The sequence below is a fragment of the Uloborus diversus genome, chromosome 9, assembly GCF_026930045.1.
Source record: "Uloborus diversus isolate 005 chromosome 9, Udiv.v.3.1, whole genome shotgun sequence".
In the NCBI taxonomy this organism is placed as follows: Eukaryota; Metazoa; Arthropoda; class Arachnida; order Araneae; family Uloboridae; genus Uloborus; species Uloborus diversus.
Genome location: NC_072739.1, coordinates 91,900,599 through 91,915,687, shown reverse-complemented (window position 1 = coordinate 91,915,687; position 15,089 = coordinate 91,900,599). Strand labels below are relative to the sequence as shown.

The following is a 15,089-nucleotide window of genomic DNA, read 5'->3' as shown; positions in this document are numbered from 1 at the left end:
TGGAGTTGAGGGTTCATCCATTAGGGATAGGGTTAAAATTTCAACAATCAAAATACTACCACCAAACAGGCATCTTCTTCGTTCAAATGTAGAAGCAATTTTCAGCCGTCATACCTTGACCAGCGATTTTCTAGTTTAAAAAAAAATCAAAAATTGTTGATTGGTGGACAATGATAAAAACCCCTAGAAAGTAGACACAACAGTCAAATAACTGATGGAATCAACCAGGTCAATTCAATAGGGGAAAGAGCTATGTTATTGAAAAAACCACTGCTTTGAATTATAGAGTCTTTTAAACAATATATTCTCTTGTTGAACTCAACTACTACTTTATCTGGGATTTGTCCAGTTTTTTCAAGAATTATCATTTTTTTTTTTTCGTAATTTTTGCATTATTTTAGAAAAAATAATTGCATTTTAGAAAAAATGCAATCAGGAATGGAATTTAGTTTATTTCCTTAAAATGGGAACATTGATGAATCAACTTAAAAAAAAATAATAATAAATACTTGCGTGATATGAAGCATACAACAGAGTCTTGCAATTTAAGATGAATTGTAAAGGCAGGCCCGGATCTATAAATTTTGGGCCTCCCTGCAAAAAATCAATTGGGTCCCTAACTGACTACTGGATTTCTATGCCACTAAGAGTCATAGGCTCCCTTAGTGCCACCCCCCCCCCCCCATTGCAGATACGCGAATCCAGGTCTGTGTAAAAGCCTTACTTGTGAACAAGAAACTACCCGTAGTATCTTGGAAAAAAGACATGTTTAAAAAATCTACTACTCAATTTAAAAAAAATTACTGAGACAACAAATGAGGCAGAAGACAATTTAGATATTTAATTATCTATATTTGTAAATAAGAAATACATAAAAAAAGGTGGTTTGGTATACAATATGGTGAGCCCAATGCTATTTGTCTAGAAATGAATTGCTACATTGTAACTATAATACAAAAATGAGTCCTAATCTATGAGAAAAATGAGAATAAAAAAATTATTTTAAAACTCCTCGCTTCTCCAGGATTTCTCGCATAAGGGATTTTAAATACTTAATTTCAGCCTGAAGTCCATCACACTTCTCCTTTAATTTTTTCTGCTCAGTTTCAAGACCCATGACCTCAGTGGATAGCAAGTCCTCTTCCATTCTCTTCTTAATGCGATATCTTGCAGCAGCCTCTTTGTTCTGAACTTTTTTCCTTTCACGTCGATCCTTCGTTCTCGATGGAGGAATTTTGTATGGTTGGAGGGAATCTTTCATTATAATACGAATCTTGGGTATTTCTTTTCCATTGTTTACATATTTTCTTTTCCTTACCGATTTAGAAATCTCCTCTAAGCTGGCTGGCTCGAAATCCGACGTATCCTGAGAGACATCATCGCAGACAGTAACGAATACTTCGGGGGTAGTCTTCTCAAAAGATTTATCTTCATATGGTAGCCAGTCTGAGGTGTCATCCGAGGGGGCCGGGGAAGCTTCCGATACATCGAACGATGCATCCGAGAAAACAGACGATGTGTTGGTCGGCGATGGAACAGGGGTGGAAAAGAAAGGTGAATTTACTTGCAGCGAGCTGATGCCTGGAGAAGCAAGATGTGATTCTGAAATTTGTGGTGATCCAAACGAAGTTTGAAAATCAGGAACCTCGAGATCTTTGAAGATTTCATTTTCATCAATTTTAAAGGCATCAGAAGGCAAGTTAGAAGTGTCCAAGTTGGCATTGCCGTCCACTAAGCCGAATAAGATATTTGCCGCATCCTCTAACATCAACGTTTCCGCTTCATTCGGATGAAGCAGCAAATTATTAGGGTTGTCGAAGACAGACAAGTCAACTTTCTCATCCAGCCAGCCTAAGTCTAAACAAATACAAGGAGAAAAAAAGTTACTTATTTATTATATCACTATAAGAAAAAAGAACACTACGCTCTTTAAAGTATTTGTCACCCAGAAATAAATAATTTGTAGTTTATCACCCTTCTAAAATACAGGTACAACCCTAATGTGGAATTAAAGTAACAGAAATCTGCTATTTACCAACCGCAGGACTGACCCACCAAATTCATGAACAAGTGCTCCACATGAACTGACAATGACTCTTGAACCAAAGAGCCTGAAATGCAGAGCTAGGCTAACTTAGGGGGCTTAATCTCTTCCAACTTCCACCCGGCCCCCCCCCCCTCCAAAAAAAACTTTCATTATCAAAATGCATTGAATCAGTTTAACTTTAATTACAAGATAACTTAAAATAAAAAGAAGAAATTTTATTTTAATGGATATTTCATTATAAAGTTATATTCGTCTGACATGAATTTACCCCAATCACTATTTCACAACAATGTCGGCAACATATTTATTTTCTTAATTTAAAAAGTAATTCTTGTTTAATCAGAGGCAGGGTTGCCACTTCACTTTCAGGAAAAATATTCCTGTGTTTTCCCTGTATGGATATACAGCATTACAAACGGGCAAACACTGATATTTAAAAAAGAACTATAATATCCTGATAGTTTTAACACAAGAAGAAAAAACAGAAACAAATGAAAATAATGAGAAATAAAGAATTTATAACATCTGAAATTTAAGTTTGGTGATTAAATTTATTTATTTAACTTTTTATTCCAAGAAAAAAAAAGACTTTTCATTACCACTTTTTTTAATCTTGAACCTTAAATAAAAAATGCAAAATACAATAAATAATGTTTGTTCAATTTTAAGACATTTTACATACATAATATTTACTTTAAAAAAATCTTTAAAAAGTTTGCCATTTTTATTTGTTTTATGTTTTTTTTTTCCTTTCAACTTTTTTGGTAGTTTATTTATGACATCCATTTTTGTAACTTCAATTTAAATCAATAAAAAAAAAGGAAAAAAATCCTTGGATTTCCCTTTTTTTAAAAATAGATTTTTGAATTATCTGTATTTTCTCTATTCCTTCAGGTTTTTCTGTGGTGTGGCAAGCCTAGCAGGATCAAACTATATTTGCCAAACTAAAATTTTAACCTTTTCAATGTAACTTTGTATATTTCTTCTCAATTAACTGCATACCCTTCGTAAATTTTGTACTACTGGTTTAGAATCACTGATCTAATTGGCTACCCCATGCCCATTTTATTGCTTTGGGAGAGAGAAAGTCTGTTACAGCGTAGTTCGCCCCCATTTTCACATACAAACTTTACGTGAAAAATTCAAGTTTAAATATGCCAAACAATTTAAAAGCCCTATCCATCTTGGCAGGTCAATAAGTGCCAAAAAACCTGACAAGTAAAGAAACTGCAAATGGCCAGGACCATATAGGGGGGGGGGGGGGGTCTTAGGGTGCACCCAAGAAAAGTTTGGTTTAACATTGAAATGTTCGTTTACATTTAGTAATTTCCAAAAAATATTGTTCCAAAACTCAAATGTCTTTCATATATATATCAATTGCATAAGACGCTTTCATAATAGATAACCTGACGACTTGAACATTAGCACAAATAGTGCAATGCTTCGGATGAAAGTTTTTTAAACCCTTCCTGAAATTATTTTCTGGTTAAAGCCCTGACTGCAGCAGCAATCTTTTTGTGAAAAAAAGATAAACAGCAGCAAGATCAACCTTATCCTAAAAATCTTATCAGAACAATTTTTAAAAAGTTTGAAAATACTTCATTTTTAAGCGTAAATAAATAAAATGGAACTTTAATAACCATGGCAAGAAATTTACTTTTTTGGACAAGTTGCTACAGATTTAATTGTTTTGATACACACCACATTCCAGATCTGAAAATTTTGTCTTATTTTATTATGAGAGCCCAAATTATAGAAAAAAAAAACATTAAAATAGCTGAAACATGAATGAAAAATTTAAAAGAATGCATTTTTTTCTTACATTTTCTTTATTTAGGTTATAGTAGGTATACCATGCTGAAACAATTATGCATACGGAAAATGGCTCGTTTTTCACAGTAATTACAAAAAATCACTTTGTTCATCAAGATGTTTTTTTCAGTTAGATATTGCCATTTGTCATTTAACACCATTTTGCTTCGGGATACTTACATGTGAAAATTTGAGTAACTGTCTGAAGAACAAAACATTTGTTTTCTATCTTTTTTAAATAAAAATAAAGTAAAAATTGCAGTAATATGCATTTATTTTTAAAAAAATTAAATGTTTTTATGACTTTATAGGTTCCTTACATCAAAAGCAAAATATGCAATTGTGTATGCATTTGTATGTAATCCAGGTCCTATTTATTATCCAAATTTCTTCAAAGAAATCTATAGCACTAAACCAATCTGCATGGGAAAACTATTGCATTAAGCAGGAAATTTTACTGTCTACAGGGAAATTAGAAGCAAGGGTACAGAAAACTTCTTCAGCATTTAATGTTTCGCAAAATTTCCCAAAAATGCATTTATGTCATCGTAAAAGAATCATTATTTCGGACAACTTAGTAACTTCATTATAATTTTTGCCATAAATGTTTTTGATATGCCTCATCAATGCCAGTTTTAAATTTCTCACATAAAAGGCCATTTTATAAAATTAAAAATAAAATTTCTATTTTATTCTGATCCTTAAGTTTTGTTTCCTTTTCTTTTTGTACAATATTAAATGAAGACAAGTAGCTGCCACTAACATTATAAAATCAAAATTTTGTCTATGAAGCAAAAAACATTCAGAAGCCACAAGGTCAAACCCCAGAATGGTTGGTTTTAACACATATTGCCAATTTTAGTACAACAGTTTACATCCTAATAAGGATTGTTATGAACCAGGTAGCAGAGAAGCAGCCTGAAACTGAGGTGTACGTCACAGATTCTTGAGACAATCTGTGGACAGTTTCTTATTTGTTGGTTGAAAAAAAAACCTAAAATTTAAAGAACAAAAAATCCTAACTTTCACATGGGTTCACCTTCCAGCTTTCTTAAGCTAAAAACATACATGTACAAAAAAAAAAAGCTTTAATGCTGCTTTTTTTCATTTCCAGCACCTTCTCGGGCCCCATTGCTGTTGTACACCCGACTCCCCCATCTGAAGGCTACATTCAGGTAGCATGCACTCGTAGCTAGTTTAAGATTTTATTTTTAAGCATTTTTAGGTACCGATTTAAAATTTATATTTTACGATAACAATAATCTCGGCTATTTCAGCACACTACCCAAGTTTTTTTTTAAATCTGTGTCACAGACTGTTGAAAAAAATTCTGCTGCTGGGGTTCCAAGCCATCACTCCCCAAAAGAAACAAATTCTTGCTGCACTTACACCTAGCACAAAGTTGAAAACACTTTGTACAAACATAGAAGTGTGTTGACGTTATGAAAAAAATAAATCATTTTTAAATCTGAAGTAGTTTTTTAAAAACGAATTTTCTTCATCAGTGCCAGACTTAATAAAAACTTAGTATATTAATTTGTAGTATAATAAATATTATTCATTTTTTTCGTTAATTTTATTTATTTATTTTTTCGCGCCATGTGTGAACTTTTATATCATCCAATTCCTTATTTTCAAACAAGATGCTTACCAGGCAGGCCAGGATTGACTTGCTTCACTTCATTACTTGCCTTCGGAGTGCCTAACAATTCACTGAAGTCGAAATGGAATTCCTCGGGCTCATTTTGGAAGAGAGTGACATCTTCCAGCCACTTCTCCAAATTTATTTGACAGTCGACCATGATTTTGCTTGATGTGTGTTTCCCAAACCACCAAGTAAAGCGAAGGGGATGTAGAAACATCATTGTGAAAAAACCTGAAAAGTAATTTTGAGAAAAATGTAATGCTGTGCTAAATAAACACACTAACTAAAATGCTGAATTTATTTTCTTTTTGGAAGAAAAATTTAATTTTATTAACTAACAATCATTCAATAGAAATAAACATGTAATAGTGTCAATTATATTTATAACGCTTTAGAGCCATCATCCACTTATGAAATAATTTATTTCATTAAGATAACAGCAGAGATCATAAAAAGTGTTCAGGGGTCTGTCCAGGATTTTTCACAGGGTCCGTTTTTTGTGAAAAATGAATGAATTTTGTGAAAAATCAAATAACTTTGCAAAAAAAAAAAAAAAAAACATTGTTAAAACGAAATTTTAGAATTTAGAGATGGCACGAACTGCATCAATTAAAGTTGAGTGTTTTTCCGATATTTGGCCCGGGAGGGGGGGGGGCATCGCCCTCTCAAGTATCAATATTTATCTACCCTTCTACATTATGTTAAATTATACTAGAAATATTTCTGTTCAGCATTTAAAATAATTAACAAAAAAATAAATAAATAACTTAAAATTCAGAATAGGGAGTTCAGCATTTAACTTTTTGACCCAAGACACTCTTAAAAAGCACAGAATTTCGTTTAAAACTTATAAATTCCGTGATTTTAACAAAAATAAAAGGATATTTTAATTGTTTACCTCTTAACAAAGCGTAATAATCATCAAAATTTCGAAAAATCGGATTCCCATAGCGGATGCAAAGAGATCGCCTTTCTCAAAGTGAAGGCATCAAAAGTATAAAAACGGCTTGTAAAAAAAATATTTTTGATAAAATTATTTTAAAATTGCATTTTAGAGTCCTATGATAAACATTTCATTAATATCTGTGGACACAGTTGACGCCAAAAAAATAAAATATATAAATAAATAAAATAAACCATCTATTCAGCATTTTAATTTTTGACTCCTAACAGAAAATGGAATTTTGCTTTAAAAACTTGAAATGAGAGTTCTAACAGAAATAAAGAGACTTTTCATTTATTTGCATCCTAATAAAGCGAAGTTAGTTTGAAAAAAGAACAAAATATGATTCTCGTATCGGATGTTAAAAGATTGCATTTTTCAAAATGTAAACATCTAAAGAAAAAAAAACGGTAATTAAAAGAGTTTATTTAAAGTTAATCATCCTTGTTAGCATCGAAAAATCAAAACCCATATAATTTTCTCCCAAAATAACAATTAAACACGGCACCGCACCCGTAAAAACGCAAATATTGACAAGCTAGTAAAATGATGAGAATATTTTCGAGTCAAGTCATTATAAAGGTTCAACGCCAGACGCTAAGTGGTGATAATTTTGAAGTTGGTAACCCTATCTGAAGCGATCATATTTTTCCCCCACCCTTACTATCCCTTTGCAGTTCTAAGTTCATTTCGCAGATATATATTATTATTGTTTATTAAATCATGAGGGGGGGTGGGGGGGGGGGGAGAAAAGTGCTTACCAATGCCTTTTCAGAAAAGTTTACAACAACACCGCTGCTAATTAGCTGTGACAAAACAAACAACCATTATATTTATTTGGCAGTAGCAATTATTTATTGCTTGCAGGAGCATCCCAAGAGTGCCGATTTTTTTTTTTTTTTTCAAAATTAGCCGATTTTGTAAAAGCTGATCCCTCTAATTTGACTTAAAAAAAGGTTCCAAAAACTATCGGTTTATACACAGAAATATGCGTTATTTAGCTTTCAGATTTCATTTGCTCTTTCAATAAACAATTTGTGAAAGATCCGATCTTGTTTATCAGAATTTTGTGAAGGGTCCGTTTTGTTTGATCGGGATTTTGTGAAAGGTCCGTTTTGGTTGAAAGGATTTTTGTGAAGGGTCCGTTAACGGACCCAAATATCCTCTGGCCAGACCCCTGGTGTTACTACTGTATTTTGCGATTAAAAATTTTAGTTTGACAACTACAAATTATTTTGCATCATACTTTCTGATGCCAAACTTATGATCAAAAAAATTAACTTGAGGATCGCAATTTATGTCCAACTGTCATTTTTTACTGGCTCTATAAATGACACATAAAACTTTGCTCAAACCAGATAGAATTTTAAAAATATACACAATCAGAACATTTTAGCAGTTAAAACCAAAAAAAACCTAGGTGGCAGCGATGCCCAACTTATATATCTCAACTTTGAATGCTGGACCATAGGATCTTCTGTAATTCTACCGCAACCAACATTAGAAGAGGCACATCATATTATCTTATCTACAGGAATATTCTAAATACAAGGAGGAGCCAAGCAAAAAAAAAAAAAAAAATTACCAGCACAACTCTTTCAAAAATGAAATTTTATTTTCATATCAATGTCATTTCACAACTTTTTATATTTGGGAATTATAAATAAATTGCACGAAGAAAAAAATACCTCAGAACACTCATTAAACAAGTTTTTGATGAAATTCTGTCAATAGGCTTTTTATTAGTTATCACATAAAGGGCACATCCTTTTTCCACCAAATGCCTTTATAATTTAAAATGCACAATTTAAAGCTAGCAAAAACTGAAGACTTATTTTCATGGAATAACTTAAGCCATAATACTAATAGAATTGAAGAGGCGGCGATTGGGACTGAAAAATGGGGGGTGGGGGGCTAAAAAAAATTAAAAGCCATAAGGTTTTTAGCGGCAGCAAAAAAAGGAAAAGAAAGAAAAAAAAATACAAAGCTTAACTTTATAACTTTCCCCAAAGAAACACTTGGACATGAATTCGACTTACATTATTTACCCCGAAGTATTTTGAGATGTCACAAACACTTGGTAATAATTTCATTAAGTAAGTATGGCTTGTTTTAATTAAACAAATGATTTACAAATATTGAAACAATGAATACATAATATAAAATTACTGCTTGTGCTAAATAATGTTTCGTAAACAGATATGCAAAATAAAACAATTATGATCTGAATGTTTGGACACTTCTGGTTTTTTTTTTTCATAATTTCTAGTTTTGATTCTTAAATTCAAAAATAAAATAAAAAACCCATAAAAAAGGAGGGGCATTGCCCCCCCTCCCCCCAAATTGTGGACAAAAAAAACAGAGATATAGTGCTGTATTAAAAGTTGTTCAAAACAATTATTCAAGAGAAGTTGTGTATTTTAAATGTACAATATCTTTAAGTGATTCTTAAACTGAAAAGTATAAATTTTAAATGAGAAATTTTTCTTACACCCGCAGATTTATCTGCACCTTCGCAACCACATTTCACACATTGAAAATCAGAGTCTCAAAATCTAAGTCTTGCCTCTTTCTTAATATTTTAATAAAAATTAAGTATCGTGAAAAAGAGAGAAAAGCAATTGGAATTACTCGAAGACTACATTCAAGTACTTGATAATCTTTTTTAACACAGAATGACAAACATTTCTACATGTTAGAAACCAAAATAGAACATGTCTTTTCTTGCTATACCCCATTACTTCTTGAAAAAATTAATAATTTATATGGTATTGATGAGTTGTAATCTTTTTTACTGTTGTTAACCATCTATTAATTCCTCTAAAAAATGTCAAAGAGTATTTTCATGTTCCAGCAGAAAATCTTAAGATCCGTATTATGAAAGGAGCGTTACGATACCCTCCAGATCCCTCCACAAGGAGAAAATCTAGCTTATTTTAGCATATCAGTGTGTAGTAAAGTTTGTAAACAATATCATATCTCGACAGAGGTACTTCTTTGTGTTTAACATACGATTAGTCTGATTATCTCTAAAAAATATCACAATGCAATATAACTTCTGAAAAAACTTGTAACTTCTCCTAATAGATAACGAACGAGCCTTAATATTGGTGCTGTAGCTTTAGCATTTGAAACAACATTCGACTATTTTAACGTTTGAAAAACATAAGAGGTAACTACATCAATAGTAGATATAGAACACACAAAATTTTCACAAATTAGTAGAATATACACACAAGAGTAAAAAAAATACAGTAATAATGGTGCGTAGTTATTAAGTAATTCAATACAATTAACTAGGACGCATTATTAATAACGTACAATGTGGTGCCACTTATGTAACGCAAATTTACGAGCTATTGTGAAACGATCGTTGATGTAAACATTTAAAAAATGTTACTACATGATTATAGCATTAAAGAAAATAAATATTGTTGTAAAACTTACGCCATGATTATTTGTTTGTGCTGCAGCACCTTACGGTGCGCGTCGCTTGTACGTAACACTATTCCATGACCCTTTAAAGGGATCTCATTCAAAATTACGTCTGATCGCTTTGAAGAAACATCCAGGAATGTTGCCAATAGGAAATGGCGTCATCCTTGAAACTGTGATGTCATGCTCAGTGATACACGTAAATACGTTTGATTAGGGACCGAAAGTTTCCGAAAGCGTCAGGGTGAAATAATGCAATATTTTCGCTTTTCTACTTGATTTTCTTATCGTTCATGCTGCCATCTAGTGGATAAATGTATGAGTATCGATCACAATAATTATAAAAATAAGGTTGCAAAGCCCTCTTAATGGAGGTTCTCTTTCTTTCTTTCTTTCTTTTTTTTAGTTTTCATTTATTCTTTATAATTGGCAAAAATATAAATATTCAAATAACTAAAAGGTTAATATTTTTGTTTAAGGTGGAAAAAAATGAAAAAAAGAAATGATTATTTAGGGTGATGATTATTAGGTAGTGCAATCTCATAAAGGAAAGAGAAGAAGAATGCATTATTTTTGGTTACACTTGGTATTAATGGGTGAATAAATAAATTTTCAAATTCAGTAATATTTTAACATGATAAAATTCAAATTGCCTACAATTGTTAGTAAAAGTAAAATTATTCAAATAGACAAGACTAAGGTATCATTATGAAACGTTTTTTCATTTGGGTTATTCTGAATAAGTACATTTCCCCTTTTGCATGAAATACACTTAATATAGGTAAGAGCTACGATTCATGAAAACAGTGATTTCAAATTGGACGAAAAAAATTATAAACATTGAACGATCTTGGAAATTGGTATTTGTTACATTGGAGGATGTAAAATTAATCCTCTGAACAAAAAAGTTAATGTAACTTCAACTGATGAAAGCATTCAGTTAACTTCGCTAAAAAAATATTTTAGAATTGAAAAAGAAAGCATTAATAGAATTATTTTCTTCCTATTCAATTACTTTTTAAAATTAGCATTTGTATGATTTAATGCCAGGTGAAAAAGAACTATGTACCAAGAATAAAAGTTATTAAACTAGATTGTTGATAATCATTTTTTTAATGAAAATGGTGCTAAAAAATGTCTGTTAATTAAAAGTTTTTTTTTTTTTTTTTTCTTTTTTTTTTCTTTTTTTTTTTTTTTTTTTAAAGCCTTGAGACATTTGTAGATATCAATTATAATTACTGATTGTTTAGTGCAAGTCCAGAGACATAGTTCATAGTAAATTTTTATCATAAAATGTTTGTACATTGTGCATAGTAATCTAGATTTTTTTCTCCCAATCCCTTCTCCCCCTTTTTTTACGCATTTTTCAAACAGAATTTTCTCTTTTTATAAAACGAAAACTGTCACACATGATGATAGAAGTTTTACAATGACAATTAGAAGTCCTTACGTACAAATTTTGATTATCAGCCACTAGGTTTCAACTCTAGCTGCTCTGCCTCCCCCCCCCCTCCTTTTCCCCAGCTACTACCACCAATCCTATACTTATACTTCGAGGAAACATTGGAATTCTATTTCCTAGCATTATAACTTTTATACTTTTTCCAAGATAAATTCTTAAAATTTGACAATTTTCTATGTTTATCAGCTCAGAGTCTACAAAAGTTCTGAAATAAATTCAATTGGGGTGAATAAGCAGGCAATTGTTAGTTAACTAATAAATTAATACTTAAAATGATTGAATAAGTTAGCGGATTGAACTATGTCACTTTGCCCAGCATACACTTGACTAATTTAAGAAAACGTTAAAAAAATAAATTAAAAAAATTTAAAAAAAAAAATAGTTCTTGAAAGACAACAAAATATTAAAAAATTAGATTAATTTGAATTTTTGGCATCTTGAATTCAAATTATGTTTTTCGCAATCACAAGCGTGTGTGTATATGAATGCGCGTGTGTGTATGTGAATGCGCGTGTGTGTTTGTGTAGGCGCATGTGTGTGTGTGTGAGTGTGTATGCATGTGTGTGCGTGTTGTGTATGCAGTGGTGTGTGTGTACGCGCGCGTGTGTGTAGGCGTTCGTGTGTGTGTGTATGTAGGCATATGTGTTTGTGTCTGTGTGCAGGCATGATTGTGTGTATGTGTGTGTGTGTAGGAGTGTGTGTTTGTGTGTGCGCAGGCATGAGTGTTTGTATGTGTGTGTATGCGTGTGTGTGTAGGATATGGACGCAACCTGGAGACGGTTTTCGCAAGAGGAGCAGCATCGTGAGGCCGATTGACGCGACGGTGGTTTTGGCAGAGGGAGGTGGTGGGAAAATAAAATGTTTGGAATTCAAAACAGTAAAATGAGAACAATAAGCAATCGTGATTGCTCAATATAAGCACCTTTTTTTTTTCAAATCCTAATTGTTATTATTTTTTAAGAAACACTGTGTTCCTAATTTGGAACCGTACAACGCTTTCGATTTTATTAATACTTATTGTTAACTGTTTGACAATCTTACTTCATGTCAAGCAGTGTTCGTTGATTTATATCAGCTTGATTTAAGTTATGATTAAAATCATGATTTAAAGTATGTAATTTAAGGAAGAAAACCCCTTGATTTGAATCAAGAAATTGTTTTAACAAAATCGTTAATTAAAATCAGTTGATTTTATTTTTATTAATTAAATTTGAATTTTTAGAATGTGTTGTTTGAAATTTAACTACACTGCAGCATTCAGTCTTAACTACAACTTGCTAAACTACATAGATTACTCTTTGTGTTTGTAACAGATATTAAGACTCTTGCAATATTGCTTTTATTCCAAAATTACATTTCAGAAAAAAATATATATATAAAATTGCATTTTTTCTAATACACCATGACTAATATGTTAAAGTAAAGTAATTGTTTAACGTATTATCTAACACTAAAAATGTACATGATGATGGAAGCCTTATCATTAAGCCAGGGGTGCCCAGTGCCGGATTAAGTCAGCGCGGGGCCTGTAGCAAATGTTACCAAGGGGCCCTCGTTTTCATATGATAGTAAACTTTAGCAGACTTCTTTCGTGGTGCGATTTTTTTTCTATTTGCTCACACTGACACATGTCTTTGCGCAATTTTTAAGTTTTTTCCCGTGTCTCTTTTCTTTTCCTTTCATTATTTCTTTCTTTTTCTTTTTTTTTTACTGATCTTGGAGGGAAGTAGGTATCAGGCGAATGGTCCTTGAACCCCCTTAGAGAGGTATTGAAGATCCCCAATGTCAGGGGGTCCGGTTGTTTCTCCCCCGGGACTTTTTTGAGAAATACATGCAAAATTCTGCATTTTGCGGCCTTATAACGGTTAATTGAGACTGAAAAAATATCAGGAAAAATTTGGACAAAAAATTTTTTTAAAGGTACACATTCTTTTCCAAGGTAAGATCAATCAAAATAAAAATTGCTTGTGGTTCGTCAAATCGTTGACTATCGATAGAGAACAAGAGAGAGAGAGAGAGAGAGAGGAAAAAAGAAATATCGTTACTTTTGTACCGTCACTTGCTCACAACACGCAACTACGGCTTTTGGTATAGTAGTTAACGTTTGATAATTTCCCCAATCCACCGACAAACACAACACTGAATAAAATGTAAAATGATCAGTAGTAAACAATGAATAAAATGCTATAAAAGAATTGGTGCAGAGATTTAGAAAATTTTAAGAAAAAAAATTGAAGGATTTTTTAAGGAGCTTTAAGTAGAGGTATTCTTTCAAAACCAGAATTTATGAATGTTGCAAATTGACTGTTGCTTCTACATGCGAAATTCAAATCGTTTAGCATTTAAAGAGAAAAAAGAACAGAAGGGGATATTATCAATTTATGTTTAAAACAGTCACCTTTTTCAGGACAATGACTTATCTAACTTTGTAAGCTTTTTTTTCTGAAATCATCGATACAGTTGCCTCAGGCCAGGCTCCAGGTTTACTTTTGCAGCATAAAGCAGAATTTTAGTCACAAGTGCGTACCCTCGAAAGGTAAAATATTAATGAACAAAATGGTTAAGTTAATCTAAAAGGAGAGTTTAGTAAGAAGGCAAAGTGGTCTTTCGGACAGATTTACCATGTTGCAAATGTCTCGATTACGAGGGGCCCCCAAGACCATAGGGACCTCAAAGAAAATTTAAAAACGCATATATGCCAAATGTGTTGTTTTGGGACAGACAAAAGGCTCCCGAAATTGCTTTGCGACACGCTCCCAAACCTGAAAGTATATGCCACTGATTTTAGGTAAAATGTAATGGACGAAACTTCTTTCAAAAGTTGTCCAAACTTTTTGCATCCGATGTCTAAATGTCTTAGAATGACAAGAAAGTCAAATCCCTAAACCCAAACCGAAAGGTCAATTCTTGCTAAGGATTTCGGCAGGCCGACCTATAAAAGTAAAAGGACACATATAGGGATTGCAATACCGGACCAAAAATGCAATGCCGGTATTCGGTATATTTTTAACGTGATACCGGAAAACCGGTATTGGAAATCTCCTCAACAAACATACAAAAACATAATGTTTTGTTGCCATATTTTATGCAATTTTGTTGCCATATTTACTTATTATGAACAAATGTAAAATGAAAGAACAAATACCATAATAAAAAAATCAATAAATGGCAAGAAAAACATAATTGTCACCAAGCCTCAAACTCACTCTCCCGAGCCTGAAACTCATTTTAGTGAAAAAATTTTCTGCAGTTAAAAATATTCTTTCTGAATTCAAGCAGGCTGGTGATAGAGTTAATAATTTGAAATTTACAATGCATTAAATTTTGTTGGTTTCTTTTCTTCTTCGTTTTCTTTTCGAAATTCTTTGCAATTATGTAAATATCCGAAAATATGCTCCAACTGATTTTGCCTTGCCTCTTTGCAAATGTTCAAGACATTACAATTATTATCTCGCTTGGTATAAAGCTGAATATCGAGACAGAACAACACTCCAATACCGGCGACAACAAATTACTTTTCGTTGTACTAACAAGAAAAAGTTTTTTTCAAAATTCATTACAGTTGAGACAGATATTTTTTATGAAATAACATAAAGAAATGCTGCAATGTTTCTTGCACAAACACATTCGTAATTACACTTAAAATTAATTTCACAAGAGGGCAAGTCAAGGAAGTGGAGCAAATAAAAACGTGGTTCACTTAAACTCACGAAAGTATGATTCATCACACCATCTGGCGATTAAA

General features: G+C 32.1%; 1 protein-coding gene across 1 annotated transcript; it reads right to left on the bottom strand.

Moving 5' to 3' along the window:
• Positions 1-816: 816 nt before the first annotated feature.
• On the bottom strand, positions 817-10,036 carry LOC129229581 (cyclic AMP-dependent transcription factor ATF-4-like). Its single transcript, XM_054863917.1, has 3 exons — positions 9,895-10,036; positions 5,511-5,735; positions 817-1,857 (listed from the first exon to the last, which is right to left on the bottom strand). The coding sequence occupies exons 2-3, from the start codon at positions 5,722-5,724 to the stop codon at positions 998-1,000; spliced, it is 1,074 nt and encodes a 357-aa protein (XP_054719892.1). The 5' UTR covers positions 5,725-5,735; positions 9,895-10,036; the 3' UTR covers positions 817-997.
• Between the last annotated feature and the right edge of the window lie 5,053 nt (positions 10,037-15,089).

Bases quoted from the DNA above. Each gene is read 5' to 3' on its own strand.
- LOC129229581 (XM_054863917.1), bottom strand. From the start codon at position 5,724: ATGATGTTTCTACATCCCCTTCGCTTTACTTGGTGGTTTGGGAAACAC. The intron at 1,858-5,510 runs GTAAGCATCTTG...GTATTTGTTTAG, and splicing joins AGTCAATCCTGGCCTGCCTG to ACTTAGGCTGGCTGGATGAG.